Source organism: Schistocerca gregaria, chromosome 8 (assembly GCF_023897955.1).
Source record: "Schistocerca gregaria isolate iqSchGreg1 chromosome 8, iqSchGreg1.2, whole genome shotgun sequence".
NCBI lineage: Eukaryota > Metazoa > Arthropoda > Insecta > Orthoptera > Acrididae > Schistocerca > Schistocerca gregaria.
The window spans coordinates 436,201,478-436,221,692 of record NC_064927.1 but is presented as its reverse complement, the minus strand read 5'-3'; the positions used below and the strand labels follow the sequence as shown (position 1 = coordinate 436,221,692).

General features: G+C 44.5%; 1 protein-coding gene across 42 annotated transcripts in view; it reads left to right on the top strand.

Moving 5' to 3' along the window:
* LOC126283988 (eukaryotic translation initiation factor 4E transporter) overlaps positions 1-20,215 on the top strand; it is a 246,923-nt gene that overhangs the window by 47,219 nt on the left and 179,489 nt on the right. For 18 of the 42 annotated variants that reach the window (XM_049982519.1, XM_049982503.1, XM_049982486.1 and 15 more), the window contains exon 2: positions 17,934-18,320. The exons of the other annotated variants lie outside the window; for them this stretch is intronic. In XM_049982519.1, the coding sequence (XP_049838476.1) occupies positions 17,963-18,320 (358 nt within the window). In that variant the 5' untranslated portion in view covers positions 17,934-17,962. The remainder of the gene's footprint in view (positions 1-17,933; positions 18,321-20,215) is intronic. 42 annotated transcript variants of the gene reach the window in all.

The window sequence follows — 20,215 nt, the reverse complement described above, 5'->3', positions numbered from 1 at the left end:
TTGAACTTACAGCTATAATGTGAAACTTATAGCTATAATGTGAATATGGAATTGACTGTTGTAAGGGCATTTTCAGGTGGTTAGAAAGTAAAGTGCGCAGCTCTGAATTTTTAATATTGCATTTACAAAATTTTACTAATTTTTAAACTTTGGAAATATTTTACCTTTTGTTGAAGCTGTCCTGCAAATTGGTCATGGATTTTAATATCTTGTTTCCATTTGTGGATATATGTTGTCACCACTACTTCCCTTCATGGGAACAAGCTCTGGGTTACTAAGCCTCTCCCAGCAGCTTGAAAGAACTCCTCTTGGCCTTCTCACCTGAGATCATTATTTTAACTAGGTTGCATATTGGGCACTGACTTCTTAGCCATTGCATTTGATAATGGTACTTCCTGACACTTTGTGCATATTGCTCTCAACTTTTGACTGTCAACAATTTCCTGTCGAAATGTCCCCCCTCCCTTTTTTTAACCGTTTATGTTCCTGTTTGTTTGTCTTCTGAGTTATTGGCCGTTGTAACGAACAATGTGTGAACTGTTGACAGTGTTTTAATTTTTATCTGTTGTAACAGTATGGAAAAGGACATTTAATTTTTAGTCGTGGACTTCCTTTTGTCTGACATATTTGATAGACCTTTCTCCATGTCCCTGTTTTTAGTGCTCTTCTCTTCCATCGATTGGGATTAACATGTAGTCGTTTGTAACTCCTCTCTTTGTCTTTCGTGTTCAACAGTACTGACATGGGGATGTATGACCCTACTTGGTTTTGCACTGTAAAAAAAATACAGTGTCAACATTGTAGCAGTCAAATATTGTTACTTGGGGTAGGGGCAGTCAGGAGGGTGATTGCCCACATGCTTCTTCCCGCTGCATCAATTGCAATGGTGACCATGCAGTGTCATTCTGAGAAAATCCCTTAAATCTCGATAAGTGGACTGTTCAGCGGCTCCGGTGAAGGAAAAAGCACCTTACCATGTTTCTTGCAAATTGTTGGCCAGTCAAAAGCTTTAACATCCGACACTTAATGTTCTTCCTACACCTCATTCCATGAAGGACACAGCCATGCAGACTTAAGACCTCAAATTTAGCACTGTGGTTGTAAAATTGCGCAGTGTCATGGTAGCATCCCCCCATCTCCTCCTCCTCCAGCAGCCACCGTGTCTTTGCCTCCAGTGACTAATTCACCTGTTACACAACTGGCAGACCAGAAGATACAGAAGGAATACTCATGTGAAGACTTTTAACATCCCTGCAGCCAACAGACATTTCAATCTCTCTGTCAATTCGAAAGGCTTCAAGAAATCAAAGAAAAGCAAACTGTCCTCTTGTTTACACACTCAGCAATCCTCTTCATTGTTGTCGCTGAATGATACTCTTACCCGACTGACCTACGTTTTGCCAGTGCACACGGTGAACCGTTTCTCTGTTGTGGAATCTGCAGGTCGACCCAGTGAGATGTCTCTGTGGATGTTGTGGAACAGGATCCTCCAGTTCTGCACCCTGTAGCAGTGAGTCTTCAAAGGCAGCTGCTGAAGTAACGAAACTTAATTTCTTCTGTCCTCCCCTTTCCCCATCATGACTCTCCTCTCGGACGGAATGTTCACAGCATGAGATCCAGTGAGGAAGATATGTGGCTTCTCCTGGAGTCACAGTTTGTCTCCTGCCTCCAGGAAACAGAATTGCATCCTTGCGACTACTTTGACCTCTCACATTTCATTTCGGCCTGCTTTGACCTCCCCCCCCCCCCCCCCCCCCCCCCCAGATGATGGCATTCCATCTCATGGGGGAGTTGTGCTGCTCATCTGGGATGATGTCCATATTCAGACCATCTCGCTGAAGACCCAGCCACAAGCTGTTGCAGTCTAAATTTTCCTTTTTCGCTTCACCTGTTCTCTTTGCAATGTTTAAATCCGTCTGTCATTTGGTGTCACCAGAGAAGACTCCCCCCTAGCTTATTAGTAAACTCTCATCTTTTTCTACTGCTCAGTGGCTTTAATGCAAACTGTACCCCCTGGAGCAGTTTCAGAACCTGTCGGTGAGGTGCCCTCTTGCTGACTTCCTCTATCAACTCAACCTCATCTGCCTTGACACTGGAGCACCCATGTTCCTTTGACACTCTGCACAACTATTTCCGTTTGGAACCCTCATTCTGCCCTGCCCAGCATGCCCATTGTCTCAAGTGGTCCTTTCTGACATATTTGAGTGGCCATTTACCATGTACTATCTCTTTGCTGACTTCTATCCCACCTACTTGTAAACACAATTGGCAGCTTTCTAAGGCCAACTGGAGGCTTTACTCCTACCTGATGATTTTTGATGTACATTTCTCCATTTGTGATGACCAGGTAGAATACCTTACAAACATTATTCTTACTGCCGCAGAACAATCAGTTCCTCATGCTTCACCTTTACGGCACCATGTCCCAGTTACTTGGTGGATTGAGGCATGCTGTGATGCGGTTTGCATGTGGAGACATGCTTACTGCACTTTTAATAGTCATCCTACAATGGTGGACTGTATTTGTCTTAAACAGTTGTGTGCGCAGTGTTTTCTCATTCTTTGGGACAGCAAAAAAACTAGCTGAATTTCATTTACTAGTTCTCTTCACAGTTCCTCTTCCAGCATATGTGCCAACCTCCAGCAGGTCTCTGGGAACAAGGTCCGGTCACCAATTTCTGGCCTTATAATAGTGGTTGGTGTCATTGTGGAACCCATTGCCACCTCCATTACCTTACGCCACTATTTTATGGAGATTTTGGGCTCCACTCAGCCACCACGCATTCTTCCTTTGTTAAAGAATGGAGGATGCTCAGGTGATAACCTTTGCCTCTCAAAATTGTGAATACTACCATACCATCTTTCCTGTGAGGGGGATAGATCATGCTGTCATTTCATTCCGATCTTCAGCTCCAATACTGGATGATGTTAACAATCAGATGTTGCAACACCTTTCTCTTGCAGGGAAGTACCTTCTCATTCATACCTACAGTCGCATCTGGGCAGATTTCACGTTTCTCAGTCGCTGGTGTGAAGCCACAGTCATGGCCATACCCACACCTAAGCCCAGAAAGGACAAACACACTCATTCTAGCTACTGCTCTGTTTGCAAGATGATGAAATGTATGATTCTTGCCCTGTTGCTTTGTCAGCTCTAGTCTTGCAAATTTACTAATCACTGCACAATCTTGATGTGAGAGTGACATTCTGCAGTTGACTGTCCTCTCTCTTTGTCAGCCCATGTAATGAATAGTTTTCTGTGGAAATACCAGACTGCAGCAGTGTTCTTTAATTTGGAGAAAGCCTTAAACACCTGATAGAGGACTAATATCTTCTCTGCTGTATACACAGTTCCCTACAGTCCTTTAATGAACAAAGTAAGAGCATATGGACTATCAGACCTATTCTGTGATTGGATTGAAGAGTTCCTAGATAACAGGATGCAGCATGTCATTGTCAATGGAGAGAAGTCTTACGAAGAGATTTCAGGTGTGCCGCAGGGGAGTGTCATAGGACCGTTGCTGTTCACAATATACATAAATGACCTGGTGGAAAACATCGGAAGTTCACTGAGGCTTTTTGCGGATGATGCTGTGGTATGTCGAGAGGTTGTAACAGTTGAAAATTGTATTGAAATGCAGGAGGATCTGCAATGAATTGATGCATGTCGCAGGGAATGACAATTGAATCTCAATGTAGACAAGTTTAATGTGCTGTGAATACATAGAAAGAAAGATCCTTTATCATTTGGCTACAATATAGCAGGTCAGGAATTGGAAGCAGTTAATTCCATAAATTATCTGGGGGTACGCATTAGGAGTGATCTAAAATGAGATGATCATATAAGTTTGATCGTCGGTAAAGCAGATGCCAGACTGAGATTCATTGGAAGAATCCTAAGTAAATGCAGTCCAAAAACAATTGAAGAAGGTTACAGTACACTTGTTCGCCCACTGCTTGAATATTGCTCACCAGTGTGGGATCCGTACCAGATAGGGTTGATAGAAGATATAGAGAAGATCCAACGGAGAGCAGTGCGCTTCGTTACAGGATCACTTAGTAATCGCGAAAGTGTTACGGAGATGATAGATAAACTCCAGTGGAAGACTCTGCAGCTGAGACGCTCAGTACCTCAGTATGGGCTTTTGTTAAAGTTTCGAGAACATACCTTCACTGAGGAGTCGAGCAGTATATTGCTCCCTCCTACGTATATCTCGCGAAGAGACCATGAGGATAAAATCAGAGAGATTAGAGCCCACACAGAGGCATACCGACAATCCTTTCTTCGAACAATACGAGACTGGAATAGAAGGGAGAATAGATAGAGGTACTCGCCACCACACACTGTCAGGTGGCTTGCGGAGTGTAGATGTAGACTTCAAAGGCCACCTGCCACATTTCCTTCAGGAATTTTTAAGACAGGTCTGTGTCGGTTCTGCCTTCTTTGACACCTTTATCCAGGAAAACGCGGTGCCTCCGGGCTATGTGCTGAGCATTGTTCTCTTTGCTATAACCATTAACCCTGTTACGGTTTGTCTCCCAATGGGCACCTCTGGTTCTAGTTTTGTCGATTTATTGATCTGTTGCAGTTCTCTATGGACTTGTTTCCTTGAGTGGTATCTTCAGCAATGTCTCGATCACCTTTACTTGTGTTGCATCGACAATAGCTTTCTCTTTTCCACTGACAAAACCATTTTTACGAATTTGTGGCCGTGTCATGGTTTCTTCCACCATCTTAACATCTTAGGCCTGTTGGCCTTCTGTTCGTCGAAACTAGGAAATTCTTCAGGCTCACGCTTGATAGAATACTTTCCTGGTCCTCCCACATGTCTTACCTGGCCACCCACTGCACCTGGTTTGTCATGAGTGTCCTTAGTGGTGCTTCCTGGGAAGTGGATTGTACCGCCCTCCTCCGTTTGTACTAATCCCTTGTATTTTCGAAACTAGACTGTGTATGTTTCGTTTATGCATATGCCTGCCTGTCTAACTTGTGCCATCTAAATACAGTCCACCATCGCGGAAGCTATTTGGTCACTGGTGGCATATACCTAGCCCAGGTGAGTGTCAGCATGCAGAAGTTGCTGAACTATTGCTGTCATACCAGTGTGATGTTCTACTCAGCAGACACTCACCTTTTGTCTGTCTGTTACCTACTGGAGTTTGCTTTTGAGTATTGCTCTGGCAGCTTAACTTTCCCAAAGGATGTGAACCCTTCACTACCTTTGCTCTGTGTGGCAACCTGTGTTCACCTTAAACTTAATTCACTTTCTAAGGAAACTGCTCCCAATTCAATCTGTCACTGTAAGTTTCTCGACCTTTGCGCAGAACTTTGCTATAGTATATTCGTGTACGCTGATGACTCTGACTGTGGTATCGACTTTTTTAACACTGCTCAATATTTGCAGCAGAGCTCTTTGCCCTGTATCGGGCCACACACTGTGTCCAGTGACATAGGCTTTTCAGTTATCTGCTCCAACTCTCCATGCCCTTCAGAGTCTCGGTGTGCTGTACACGATCCATCTCGTAGTGCAATGGGTCCAGGAAAGCTGCCACTTGTTCACTCTCAATGGAGCCACTGTGATGTTTATTGGGTTCAGTCTGACCGAAAATGAGGCTGCTGATGCTGCTGGCAAGAGTGCAATCACCCTGGCTCAGCCCACTGGGTCTTAAGATTCCTTCTAGTGATCTCTGTGTACTGTCTGTCAGCAAGTGGTGTCACTTTGGCATCACTACTGGTCTTCCCTTCATAGGAACAAGCTCTGGAAAATTGTCTCCCACCGGCTTGGCTGACATCCTATTGGCCATCTTGCCATGAGGAGATAATTTTAGCTAGGATGTGTGTTGGGAATTGTATTTTTAGCTAATGCCGTATGTTTAGTAGTGATCTACCACCACTTTGTGCTCATTGTCATCAACCTTTGACAGTTCGCCATTTCCTGGCTGAATGCCCTTTCTTTAACTACTTATGTTCAAACGCACGTTGGCCCTCTGAGTTGTTAGCCACTTTAGCAAACAGCACATGGGCTGTGCCCACATTTTACTTTTTATCCATTGTAGCAATATGGTGAAAGACATTACTCTTCAGTTCCAAACCTCCATTGTCTCCACGACATATTTTATGGACTTTTCCCCAAAAGAAAATGCTTGTTCTTAGCACTTCCCTCCCCTCGATTGGGCTTAATTTTGTAGTCATTTTTAAGTCCTTTTTCATACTAGTGTTCTAAGGTTCTGTTGTGTGTGTGTGTGTGTGTGTGTGTGTGTGTGTGTGTGTGTGTGTGTGTGATTTTGCACCCTAAAACAAAACAAGACTGTTGTTTCAATAGTAGAATCAAGACTCTCTCTCTCTCTCTCTCTCTCTCTCTCTCTCTCTCTCTCTCTCTCTCTCTCTCTCTCTCTCTCTCTCTCTCTCTCTCTCTCTCTACAATCAGGGCCAGGCAAACAGCTTAATGGCAATTCAGACACCACCCAACTACAGACACTTTGTGCCTTCAGGTCTGCAAGATTAGAAGTGATGGGAGTGATAAAATAACAGAATAATTCTTGGGTTCCATGAATCTGACAGGGGTACTGGTTAAACCATCATCCTCCATTTGTCCCTTGTCTGTTCGAAACTGGAATATGGGTGCTTTGTTTTTGTGTCTGCACATCCATCACTCTTACGCCATCTCAACACTATCCACCATCGTGGCATACATTTGGCCACGGGTGCCTTTTACACTACCCTGGTTGAGTGTTTGCATGGTGAAGCTGCTGAACTACCTATGTCCTCCCGCCGTGACTTTATCCTCAGCGTGTGTGCATGCTGTTCGTCTGCCATGCGTGGCCACCCGTCCTATGCCTCCTCCTTTGATGATTCCTTTGATCGTCAGCATGGGGCTCGTCCTTCTTCTGTTACCCCCTGGCGTGTGCTTTTGGCACTTGCTACAGTGACTTAACTTCACACTACCTTAACCTTTTGCAGTGGATGTGAACACTTCACCACCTTGGCTTCATGAAGCAGCCAGTGTTAACCTTGGCCTTCATTTGGTTCCTAAGGACACTACTCCTGCCTCGGGCTGTCGCCTTCAGTTTCACAATCTTCGCATAGAACTTCACGATAGTACCTTCGTATCCACTGATGGCTCTCGGACTGACTGTGGGGTCAGGTGTGCCTTTGTCATTGACACCTGTGTCTTTCAATATCGGCTTCCGGCACACTCCTCAGTATTTACAGCCGAGCTCTTTGCCTTGTATCAAGCCACAGAGTACATCTGGCGACACAGCCTTTTCAATTGTCCTCTGCTCAGACTCACTCAGTTCCCTTCAAAGTCTATGTGCACTATACACTGCCCGCCCTTTAGGGCAGTGGGCGCAGGAAAACTGTCAGCTGCTCACTCTTGGTGGAGCCAGTGTGATGTCTGTGGGTTCCTGGTCATGTCGGTCTGCCAGGAAATGAGGCTGCTGATGCTGCTCCTAAAGCTGCAGTCGTCGTACCTCAGCCTGCCAGTACCTATGTTCCCTCCGATGATGTGTGCTGTCATCTGTCAGGAGGTAGTGTCCCTTTGGCATCGCCAATGGCCCTCCCTTCATGGGAATAAGCTCCGGCTAATTAAGCCTCTCCCAGCGGCTTGTACAACATCCTCTCGGTCCTCCTGCCGGGAGGAGGTTATTTTAACTTGGCTGCGTATTGGGCACTACCTTTCTGGCCATCACCATTTGCTAAGTGACTACCCCATCACTTCATATACATTGCACCCAAGTTTTAACTATGTGCCACTTCCTGATGGAATGTCCATGTTTTAACCTTTTACGTTCCTGTTTGTGTTCGCCGTCAGTTATCCTCTGTTTTAGCAAATGACGCGTGGGTTGTTGACCGCATCTTACTTTACCTGCCAAAGCAATATGGCAAAGGCCATTTAATTTTTAGTTTTGGACCTCCGTTTCTGTATGGTGTCTTTTTTAGCCCTTTTTCTACGTGCCTGTTTTTAGCTGTCTATTATGTCAGTTGGGTCTGGCATATACTCGTTTTTAACTCCTGTCTGCCTTGGTGTTCTGTAGTTTTGATTTGGTCATGTATGACCCTAGTTGTTTTTGTGACCTAAAGCAAAACGAAACCAAACAAAACTATAAATCTGACCAATTACATTGCCCAAGTTTGGGGGGGGGGGGGGGGGGTGGTAAGGCAGAGGAAAGGGCAACACATCCCCTTAAGGCCTAGTTGAGAACTGGAGTCTAGGTACACATGCCTAGACATGGCTCAGTCCCAGGCTGAACACTTTCTTACCATCACTGCATCATCTGGGTGGACATCCCAAGTTTCATATGGTCTGTAAGACTCTGGAGACAAGGTGGCTCTGCTGCTTCTCCAGTTTCTATATGAAAGGTGCAATTGTCTGTTTGCAGCCAGAATCACTGCTACAGGACCAGATCAGGTTCATTATGCTACACTCCATCTGCGCTCTAGAGCCAGACGACCTTGTATCTTGTTTCACTCAGATTGGGTTTGATGGGCAATACTCTCTCAAGGAAGGAAGGAAGCAATAAATATTAACTTACGAAAACCAAGCAAGCATAGCGCCAGCCCTTATAGTTAATGGAGTGTAGCCCTTACCAGCTGTAGTGTAAGACTCTAGAGCACATGTTCAGCTGCTACCTTGCCTGGCTCCTTGAATCCAGGGTTTATCTGTACCATTCCCAGTGAAATTTCAGGTGTTACCATTACCCTTGACAAGTTAATTCTACTTGAACTGGCTATATAGGAGTCTTCTTAATGTGTTTTTAGATCTTGAAACAGCATACATTACCACTTGCAGATAAAAATCTTTCACCATTTTCATGAATTTGGACTGTGTGGTGGTATCTCACCATTAAGTTCAATTCCTCGTCTTGACAGTTTTGTTCAGGGGAATGGTGTTATCCAAGGCAGTGTACTGTCATGCTGTTCATAAGCACTATAAATATCTCCTCTGCAGTCAGAATCTCAGTTAAAAGTTCGTTTGTGGATGACTTATTGATCTCCTACTTTTCCTCCAATTGCACAATAAGGCAACCACAGTTGACCATGAGAAAGCTGAAACTTGGACCAATAAACCTGATTTTAGGTTCTCTCTTGAGAAGACAATTTTTGTTAATTTCAACTGTGCTTGTCACAGTTTTCAGCCACTGGAGTCCACAATGCACACCTTTTGCGTGTACATTTTTACTCTAAATTAACCTTGGTCCCACACCTGAAAGATACTCAAACAAAGGGCTTAAAATCATTGAATGTTTCAAGAGGCTTATGGATCTGCCAGGTCTCACCACTTGCAGTTTTATAGGGCATTTGTCACGCCAGGATTATATTAGTGTTATTTACAGATCAGCCCATACTTCATAACCCAAGATACAATGCTCTTCTATACACCATGATGGTATTTGGATATTCACTAGAGTCTTCCAATATTGATAGTAACATCAGACTTTTTGAAGATTGAGTCATCTATAATGTAGTACTGCCTGAAAGAAGCTGCATAAATATTCATATCTGATAAGATTTCGGAGAGGTGCAAAGACTGGCAACTTGCTTTAAATATACAGAAATGTAAAATTGTGCACATCACCAAAGGAAAAACAAACTTCTATGACCATGATACCAGTGAGTCACTGCTGCCTCAGTTGTTGGCATTTTGTGGAGCAAACAACCCAACTCTTAGTGGCTGTTCAGGAAGTGGACCCCTTTTGAATAAGCCATTGGTAAATATGATGCCTATGGTCTCGCAGATCTGGGTATGTCAAGCCTCCAAATAAACAACCAGTGATGGAACAGATTGCTGCCTTTGTGTCTTCAGAGGCCCAAACTGGTTTTAAGCTTGATGCAGTACAAGAAAACTTGTACTCCAGATTCTTTTTACAACAGTTGCCTTCAGTTATAAGTATATACCACAGTTCTGTTGTTTATATGGATAGATTTCAGCACTGCAATGCCCTCAGTTGTTTTCCCTGATAGGGTTTTCAAGAAGTGCCTTCCAGAGCAGTTAACAAGTTATGCTGTGGAGTCATGGCACTATGGTGACCATGGAGTGGATTCAAAAGCTTTACACCCCCTGTGGGTCCAGGGGTTAGAATAGGCCCGAGCTTTCCCTGCCTGTCATAAGATGACTAAAAGGAGTCTCTCACTTTTTGGACCTGTAAGTTCATGTCACATTTCATGCTTTGACCTGCCAGTTTCCAAATTCTAACGAAGTGTGGGCCATATGGGTAAGGACGCCTTACGTGGTTTTAGTTATCCATAGTGCCCTTAGATTCAATCTCCTGGACTTCTTGTCATGGCTTTGCATCTCCACCTGCAATTCAACTATTTGCGTGATGACAGTTTCTGGAGTATGTCATCTTCTTCCGTTGTCTCCTGTCCTCTTTTGCCCCCATGAGAATATTGGATTTCTCTGCGCCCAGTATCCAGCACCGTAGCCAGTCCATTGTGGTGGGGCTGTCACGTACCTTGGTGGTAGCCCCCTGACAACACAGGGATCACACTGCTGATGCCCGAGCTGTGAACTCCCCATGTATGCCTCGGAGTAGATGCCTGTGTTCCTGGGGAATCAGGACTCCTGGCAATGGCCATCATGCCAGGTGGCCTTTGCTGTGGCTGGGTGGTGCCCGTGGTGAGAGTCCACGATCGGAGTGGGTGGCATCAGGGCAGATGACCCACAATGAAGCAGACTGAGTCATTTCTTGCTGGTGACAGTAATGTACTTGATCTTGCCCTTCTTAGAGACTACTGATGCTGTACCGACAGATATGACCCTAAATAATTTCTCTCCCTCACTGCACCATGGGAGGAACTTTGGGCTACAGAAATAAGAGCTCCATATTTGCCTTGGTATTTAGACTGTAGCAGAAAGGACAGGGACTCTTCCAATCTATGAAGCTTCAATTTTTTGTTGAACATCTTGAGGATAAGTTCGGGGAAGTGACAGCACTGTCCAAGATGAGAAGCTGTTCAGTCCTGATTCAGACAGCACCCCCAGCCCAATCCCGGGCATTACTTGCTTGTGACTGGCTGGGTGATATTCCTGTTTCCGTCACTCCCTATAAAAGCCTCAACATGGTCCAGGGGATTATTTTCCATCGTGACCACCTCTTGCAGTCTGATGATCAGCTCCGCACCATTCTAGAATGGCGGTATATTCATTTCATCCGGTGCGTCACAGGGGACCCGAAGACAACAGGGTTGCTACCGGTGCCTTCATCTTGGCCTTTGAGGGCGATAAATTGACTGAAAAGGTCAAAGTGATGGTTTACTGCTGTGATGTTAAATCATATGTCCCTTCCCATATGTGGTGCTTTAAGTGCTGGAAATTCGGGTACATGTCTTCCCACTGCGCTTCCAGCGCCACATGTCGAGACTGCGGATGTCCAGTGCATCCAGATACTTTCTGTGCACCTCCTCCCACTTACATAAACTGCAGAGAGCAGAGCTCCACCTGCTTGCCAGGCTGCACCGTACTCGAAAAGGAGTGGACCGGTTGACAGACCAAGAGGCTAAACGTAAACTTGAAAGATTACACCTCGTTAGGTTGACGTCCACATATTCTGCAGCCATCACAAGTACCAGTCGTACCGCACTCTGTGCCACGAACAGTGGATCCTCAAAGCCTCCAGAATACATCCGCTTCCTTCTTGGTTGGGGGGGAAATCTCCAACCATTGTTCCCAAAGTTCCTACTTCGGGAGCAAGGCCCCCCAAACACAGGGGACATTGGTACCCTCTCCCCACCTGGAGAAGCAAGAGCCTCCACCGGCTCCTCTTGTGCGGAAGGGGTCCCTTGGGACCCTCTCCCCCATTGTCTCTGCTAATGCCACAGCGCACACTTGCCTGTGGCTAAAGGAGCTGAAAGTTGCCGTACGAAGACCTTCATGGTCTTCCTCCGTGCTTGAAGCTACCTCAGAGAAGTCCTCCCAGTAAGCCCCTAAAGAGAAGCAAGAGAGCAAGCAAACAAAGAAGCCTGCTAAGAAAAACACTTTAGTGACCCTAGCACCACCACTCCCAATGAATTCTGCACCTGTATGTGAGGCAGAGATCTTTGCATCCCCTTAGGACGTGGATGTCACTGATACCTCATCTACAATAGGAATGGGTACAAGTACTCACTTAGTGGCAGCAGGTGACCCTGAGGTGTAACCTGCATCGTTGGATGTTTCATGCCTTCCCAACCTCACGATAACGTCATTCTCCAGTGGAATTGCTGTGGTTTTTTCCACCACCTGGCCGAGCTATGGCAGCTTTTAAGATTTACACCTGCTTTCTGCATTGCTCTTCAGGAAACCTGGTTCCCGGCAATGCGGACCCCTGTCCTCAGCAGCTATGGGAATATTAAAAGAACCATAGAGACTATAGTAGTGCATCAGGTGGAGTTTGTGCCTGTCCTGAACTCAGTATGGAGTGAACCTGTGTCCCTTCAAACCCCTCATGAAGCTGTGGCTGTCAGGTTAAGGACAGCGCACGGAGTAACTGTCTGCAATGTGTGTCTTCCTCTAGATTATGCATTACCCCTGAACATATTGGCTGCGGGGGAGATTTTAATGCCCATAACCCCCTTGTGGGGTGGCATTGTGCTTACTCGACGAGGTAGAGATGTTGAAACTTTCCTGTCTCAACTCTACCACTCTCTCTTGAATACTGGGGCCTCCACAGATTTCAGTGTGGCTCATGGCACCTACTTGGCCATTGATTTATCCCTCTGCAGCCCAGAACTTCTCCCATCTGTCCACTGGAGAGCCCACAATGACTTTTGTGGTAGTGACCGCTTTTGCAGCTTCCTGTCACTCCCCCAGTGCCATTCCCCTGGACGTTTACCAGAATGGGCTTTAACCAAGGGAGACGGGGAAGATTTCACCTCTGCTGTCACCATAGAATCTCCCCCACAAGGTACCATTGATGTGGTAGTTCACCAGGTCACTAGAACAATCGTTTCTGCAGCAGAAAACATACACCCTTGTTCTTTAGGGTGCCTCCAGCAAATGTCAGTACCTTGGTGGTTGCCGAAAATTGCTGAGGCCATTAAAGAGTGTCGGTGAGCTCTACAGCAACATAAGTGGCATCCTTCCTTAGAGCACCTAATAGCTTTTAAACAGCTGCGTGCCCACATTCACCAGCTTATAAAAAAGACGGAAACAGGAGTGTCGGGAGAGTTAAGTCTTGACCATTGGGTGCCATACGTCACCTTCCCAAGTCTGGATGAAGATCAGACTTGTTTGTGGGTACCAGACCCCGACAGGTCTTACTGGCATTAACATCAGTGGCGTGTTATTTACCAATGCAAACACAATTGCCGAGCTCTTCACTGAGCTCTATGTTCGTGCCTCCGCATCGGAGAATTGTCCCCCAGCATTTCGCACGCTTAAACAGCGGATGAAAAGGAAAGCCCTCTCGTTCACTGAACTACACAGTGAACCCTATAATGCTCCATTTACAGAGTGGGAACTCCTCAGCGTTCTTGCAAATTACCCCGACACAGCTCCTGTGCCAGATAGGATCCACAGTCAGATAATCAAACCTCTCTCGTTCAACTACAAGCAATATCTCCTAGTCATCTACAACCGAATCTGGTGCAATGGCGTCTTCCCATTGCATTGCCAGGAGAGCACCGTCATTCCAGTGCTCAAACCTCTTTAAAAACCCACTTGATGTGGATAGCTATCAGCCCATCAGCCTCACAAGTGTTCTCTGTAAGCTGTTAGAATGTATGGTAAGTCAGCAGTGTTGGGTCCTGGAGTCACATGGTCTACTGGCTCTATGCCAGGGCAGTTTCCGATAGGGTCACTGTACCACTGATAACCTAGTTTCCCCTCAAGTGCGCGATACAAACAACCATTTCCAGACACCAAAACCCAGTTGCCGTCTTTTTTGTTTTACAAAAAGCCTAAGCCACTACCTGGCGACATCATATCCTTGCCACATTATATGAATGGGGTTTCCAGGGCCCGCTCCAGATTTTTATCCAAAATTTCCTATTGCTATTTACTTTCTGTGTTAAAGTTGGTGCCTCCCACAGTTCCCCCATATCCAGGAGAATGGGGTTCTGCAGATCTCCGTATTGAGTGTGTCTCCATTAGTAGTGGACATTGTCTAGCAGCAAGTGTCAGGCTCTCACCTTCTCTTTATGCAGACAACTTCTGCATTTCGTACTGCTCCTCCAGTAGTGGTGTTGCCGAGCGGCACCTATAGGGATCCATCCACAACGCGCAGTCATGGGCTGTATCCCACAGCTTTGTTTTCAGCCACAAAGTCGTGTTGTGCACTTCTGTTGGTGTCGTACCATTCATCTGGAACCAGAAATTTACCTTAATGTTGATCAACTCACTGCAGTGGAGACTCATCGATTCTTAGAGCTGGTTTTTGACGCCCAATTGACGTGGCTTCCTCATCTTCGTAAGCTGAAGCTGAAGTGGAAGTGGTGGCAGCACCTCAATGTCCTCTGCTGCCTGAGCAACACCAACTGGGGTGCAGATCGCTCTATGCTGCAGCAGCTCTACAGAGCCCTTTTTCAATCCCGTCTTAACCATGGGAGTCTGGTTATGGTTCGGCGGTGCCCTCAGCGTTGCATTTGCTCGACCGAGTGCACCACAGTGAAAGTCAACTGGCAATGGGAGCTTTTAGGACGAGTCTGGTGACCAGCGTCCTGGTGGAGGCCGGAGTCCCTCCATTGAAGTTTAGGCGTGCACAACTGCTTACCAGTTACGTTGCACACAGTTTTAGTTCTCCTGAGCATCCGAATTACCGTCTCCTCTTACCATCCACGGTGGTTCATCTCCTGTATCTGAGGCCCAGGTTAGGGCTTCTGATTGCAGTTTGCATCCGATCTCTTCTGTCTGAAGTGAAATCCTTGCCTTTACCACCTATACTTTAAGTCCATTCATTTACACCTCCTGGTGTACATCTAGGCCAAAGCTTTCCGTGGACCATTCACATGGTCCTAAGGACTCAGTTAACACTGCAGAATTTATGGCAGGAGGTGCTTCTCACCGGGCTGTGCATTGGGCACAGCCTATTAATACATGGTGTCTTCCTCTGGTAGGAGGATCCACCATTCGGAGGTTTGTAGTGTGTCACTTTTGGTTCAGCCTATTTTGGCAATGTGTGTTTTATGTACTAACACCAGGGCAGCCCTTGGTTTGGTAGGAAATCTGCCCACAATCCTCGCACACTGACACCAGCTTCAGCCAAGTTTTGAAATTTTGTGAACTGTTGGGTCCCATCCGTAAAGTGCTTATAATAGGAGGTGGACTTTAATGAATTATAAACAACTCTGCTTGTGTGGACAGACCTCACTCCCTATTCGCCCCTTCCTACCCCGTCCCCTATGAGAATGGCCTGCTGACACTGTCAGAATGCTGATGATTATGCTGTCGAGTGCCCCACATCCAAAATAATCACCAATTTCCTCCAGTGCAAAAGTGATGATTCTTTGGTGTCTCAACGTGTGCTATCAATAGATTCCTTCTTTTAGTCAAGGTGCATAGTAAAAATCTTTCCTCCCCAATATGATTCAGTACTTCTTCATTGATTATGTAATCTACTCATATGATCTGCAGTGCTTTTCTGTAACACCACATTTCAAAAATTTTGAATTTTTTCTTGTTTGTGCTGCTCCTTGGTGTTTGACTTTGGAATAAGGCTACTATGCAGACCAGCAGTTAAGTATTCAAATTTGCATGTTGTAATATTTCTGTTTGTCAGGAAAGATTTCTTTGCTGTTGCCCTCTGCATTTTCTATCCTCTATACATCTACCATTATGTTATTTTTGTTATCCAAATAATGTTTTGTTCTCCAACTTAATGCTTTCAAGATCACCAGATTCAACTTTACTACATGCTATTACTCTTGTTTTATTCTGTGCCAAATATGTTTCACTATTAAGTAGACTTCCTACTGCCTAGAAAATGAAAATAAAAGATCTATTTTCTGTTTACTATAGCTGTTCAAAATGGGTGTAATATTCATTGTAGAAAATAAGTTTGTAGTGTAGCTGAAGATTAAAAAAAACTTTCTGCTGACTGTAAGCCGTGGACCTCACTTAACATATTTTCATAATTTAGTGGTGCCATCTTTGTAAGGATATTTCAAAAGTACATTAAAATTCCAGTTCTCATTTTTCCTGGTTGACTGATAAAATAATGAAGATTTGGTACCTTCTTGGAGGAAATTGATATGTACAGAATGTCTCACTAAAGACGCCCAGTAGCAGTCCATGGGTTTTGCAAGACACTCTGCTGGCTGCTGCTGCACCCAACTCTCAGATCTAATCTGCCAGTCGTCATCTGCGTGATCACTTCTTCCGACTTTCGCATAAATAATATGTTGTCATCTTATTAAGTTAAGCTTACCTTTATTTACAGTAGGTGCTCGAAATGATTTCTTCTTTGATGAGAGCAGCCTGACATCTCCTAAACATTCTAGCAAACACTAGACGAATTTCAGCTGCCGAATTCTGGGAAATGACCAGCCAAACCCTGTCTTCCAACTCTTCAAGCATGTGGGGATTGGTGGCATATACCTTGTTTTTAACATTCCTCAAAGGTAAAAATGACATGGGGTTTAGATCTAGAGAATGGAGGTCAGTCTTCCAAACACTTCATATTGCTCTCATAGAATGATAGGCAGGTGTGTGGTCTTGCATTGTCCTGAATCAGATAATTGTACACCTTTCAGTTAGGTGGTAGTGGGTGAAAAGAATGCAGGATATTGTTCACATACCTATCAGAAAGTATTGTTTTGTGGAAAAGGATTGGCCCAATAATTGCACACCACGCTCCTGTATTCACATCATGCAGAGGTTGTTGATGTAATTCATTTTTGGAGCTGCAACATTGATTGATCTTGGAATTTACATACCCTGACAAATGCGGCCATGCTGATGTGGAAATAAAAGTATCTCGGTGTCACCTTTCCCATCATGCACAGATTGTAAAAGCTAGTTGCAATAACGATGTTGAGCAACAGTATCAGAGTTCCTCAGTTGATGTACAACAGCTATTTTGTATGGTTTCAATTTGTTTGTGCACAGCTGTGAGAGCAGATGCTCTTGACATACCAGTATGAAGTTTCAAGTGGCACAGAGATTTTTTTGGACTTATTTCCAAGGCCTCCCCTAGCTTGCTTAATTTATTATCGGTAAAACCAGTAGGTTCTCCAGGCCTTTGTTCGTGTAGCACAGATCCAGACTCTTGAAATTTCTTGACTAATCTGCATATCGTTGAATCATTGTGAATATGCACATCAGGAAATTTTCATATAAATTCAAGCAGACATTCCACATGAGATTCTGTTTTTGCACAGTTAAACACATGAAACACTCGTTGATCCTACGTGTGTGCCATACTGAATGGCGTCTCCGCAGCAAACTCAAAACAAAGACCTGAACACACAGTATAGAAGAAAAGTTCACGGCGTTGCTGTCAGACGACTGGACGCACAAGCTTGCAGGCAGGGAGAGCCCCAGACTCAACGCAGTTACACTAATGATGTCTAGCAACAATATTTGAAGCAAATTAAACTTGACAAAGAAAATCAAAAGAAAACACCCGTACACACATTCGCACAATGTAGGGCATGTACAAAGTATTGGTGTCGGAGAACTAAGCATAGTGACAATCGGCAAACACGCCGCATGATCCATGGACCCCTCCTGGCCATCTTTCATGACAGACCCTGTAATTGCTTAGCAGAAAAACTGATACACATCCACTCTCATACATGAAGGTTTCATGTACTAAATTCGCATTTTTGTTTGTGTGGTTTTTCCAGTTTTACTTTGTAGTAATTTAATGCTTCCCATACCTTAATCATTTTTTCCATAGTGTATTTTATTGGCTTTATCGTGTACTATTCGATAATATTGACATTGACATCTCAGAAGCACGTAAGGCATATGAAACACATTTTTGGTATCTAATTCTGATGGTGCAACACACAGGTGTGATACAGTGTTAGCTGTGCAGGGCAATGGCTAGCGTGGTAGTGATGACAATGCCACTAGGCACAGGGATAGGAGCCACAGGGGGTGGCAGTGGTGCGGGGTCAATTCGCAGAGCGAGACCCAGATCGCGTCCTCGACCTCGCCAACAGCGTGGCACTATCGCTGCTGCTTTCTCGGATACTGGCCCTACGGGCATTCCAGAAAAGGACGAGCAGTTGCAACAGCAACAGCCACGGAGGAGGAGGAGGAGACGACGGAGAGCACGCACATCTTCTCCCCAGTCCCCAAATGCGACAATGGGTGCTGCGGGCTTGCCCACAAATCAAAAAGGGTACCGCCGTCGAGCACGCACCCGCCCACAGCGGCTGCGAAGGGTTACATTTAGTGAGTAAATAACTCCCACACATTCAAAAATTAACTTCACTGAACTGTGGTTGTAATTTTAAGATTTTTGGGAACATGCTTGTTGTGTATGTACAGTGGGGAAGGGGAGATCGCAGCTGATTAAACTTTGTACCCATAGAAAATGCTGTTAGCCTTGTAGTTGACTACTTTCCACGTGAAGCAAAGCAGCTTATGAGGCAGCCAGCCAGACAAAACTTGATATAAATTCACAACATGAGTTCTATTTGTACCTCTTCCCTAAATGCTAAATTCTACTGAAGCTCTCCTGCGCCTACTGCTGTGTGATGCTGCTGAAGGAAACAACCTTGGGCAGAATGGGTATAGCCACACTGTCTTCACACTATCACAAGGTGTGCATTGCTATAAAAATTAATCTCTTGGAGTGCTAATTCAGCTAGGTGTACCAGCAAGCTTCTCGAGATTTGGGAGAGCTAGAGAAGTGGTGTCATTGTTGCAGCTGTGCCTATATACCATGGTTCAATAACTGTCAAAAAGAGAACTCTAGCATCTGTAGGCTAGTTTAGTTTAGCAGGAAGTTGGTATGATGAACTGCCCAATTTTCAGACCATACCTGGAATCAGTGTGTCAGGCCTTTACAATAATCAGTACAGCTTAGTTAAGAACAGTTTTAGTGCCTCCTTAAATTCACTTTTCATTATAAATAACTAAAACTCGAATACCATAAATTCAGAAAAACTGTCACATAATAGAGTATTTTCTGTGTTTATTTTTGAGATTATTATGTATATCTTAAATTGCATATGAAAAATGGAAGCAGCACGTGGTACCTCTCACCAAGAATCGCAACAGTGAATTGCATCCACTCACGTCCATAATTAAATGTACACAATAGTAATAGGTTCTGTTTCATAGTAACTTACAATGCAAATAAAATTCTTGAAAGTGTCATTCTTAGCGGAATAGTATTTTGAAGAAACATGCTCTTCATTTGGTATATTTCTAGCATTTGCACATGTACAATATTTTACATTGTTGAAATTTATACTCGGCGTTAGACTTATCGCAAAATTAATTTTCAAGTGAGGATTTTAAATTGTAGTATTAGTGTTGAACTAGGTTATTTGCAGTGTTTATGGTTACTCTTGTTTCAAATTATTATTTTGTATGTCATTTTGTATGGCCCCCTAGGGGTCTGGGAGTAAGAATAGGCCCGAGGTATTCCTGCCTGTCGTAAGAGATGACTAATATGTCATTAGAATAATAATTCAGTCTCTCTGTCCTAATTTCATACATGCATGGCAAGAGACAGTGGTATTTATAAATTTATTGTTCAGCCATTAAAAGAATTCAGTGCCTAATGAATAAAATAACTACTTGTATTTAATGACAAACTTCAAGTAACATTCTTCCTATCATTGTTGAACAGTAAATGTAATCAAGTAACAAGCATTTTAAAATTCATTTACAGTTTACAATAACCAGTAAATATTTTACGTTGCGAAACTACCTGGCAGATTAAAACTGTGTGCCGGACAGAGATCGAACTCTGGACCTTCGCCTTTCGTAGGCAAGTGCTCTACTGAGCTATCCAAGCACGGCTCTCAGCCCCATTCTCACAGTTTTACTTCTGCCATTACCTTGTCTCCTACCTTCCAAACTTCACAGAAGCTCTCCTGCGAACCTTCTACCTCAGATGGTAGAGCACTTGCCCACAGAAGGCAAAGGCCAAGAGTTCGTCTCATTCCGGCACACAGTTGTAATCTCCCAGGAAGTTCGTATCAGCACACACTGCTGCAGAGTGAAAATTTCGTTCTGGATTTTGTATTGTGTTCACCCTCTGTGGGCCCCCTGGGGGTCTGGGAGTAAGAATAGGCCCGAGGTATTCCTGCCTGTCGTAAGAGATGACTAAAAGG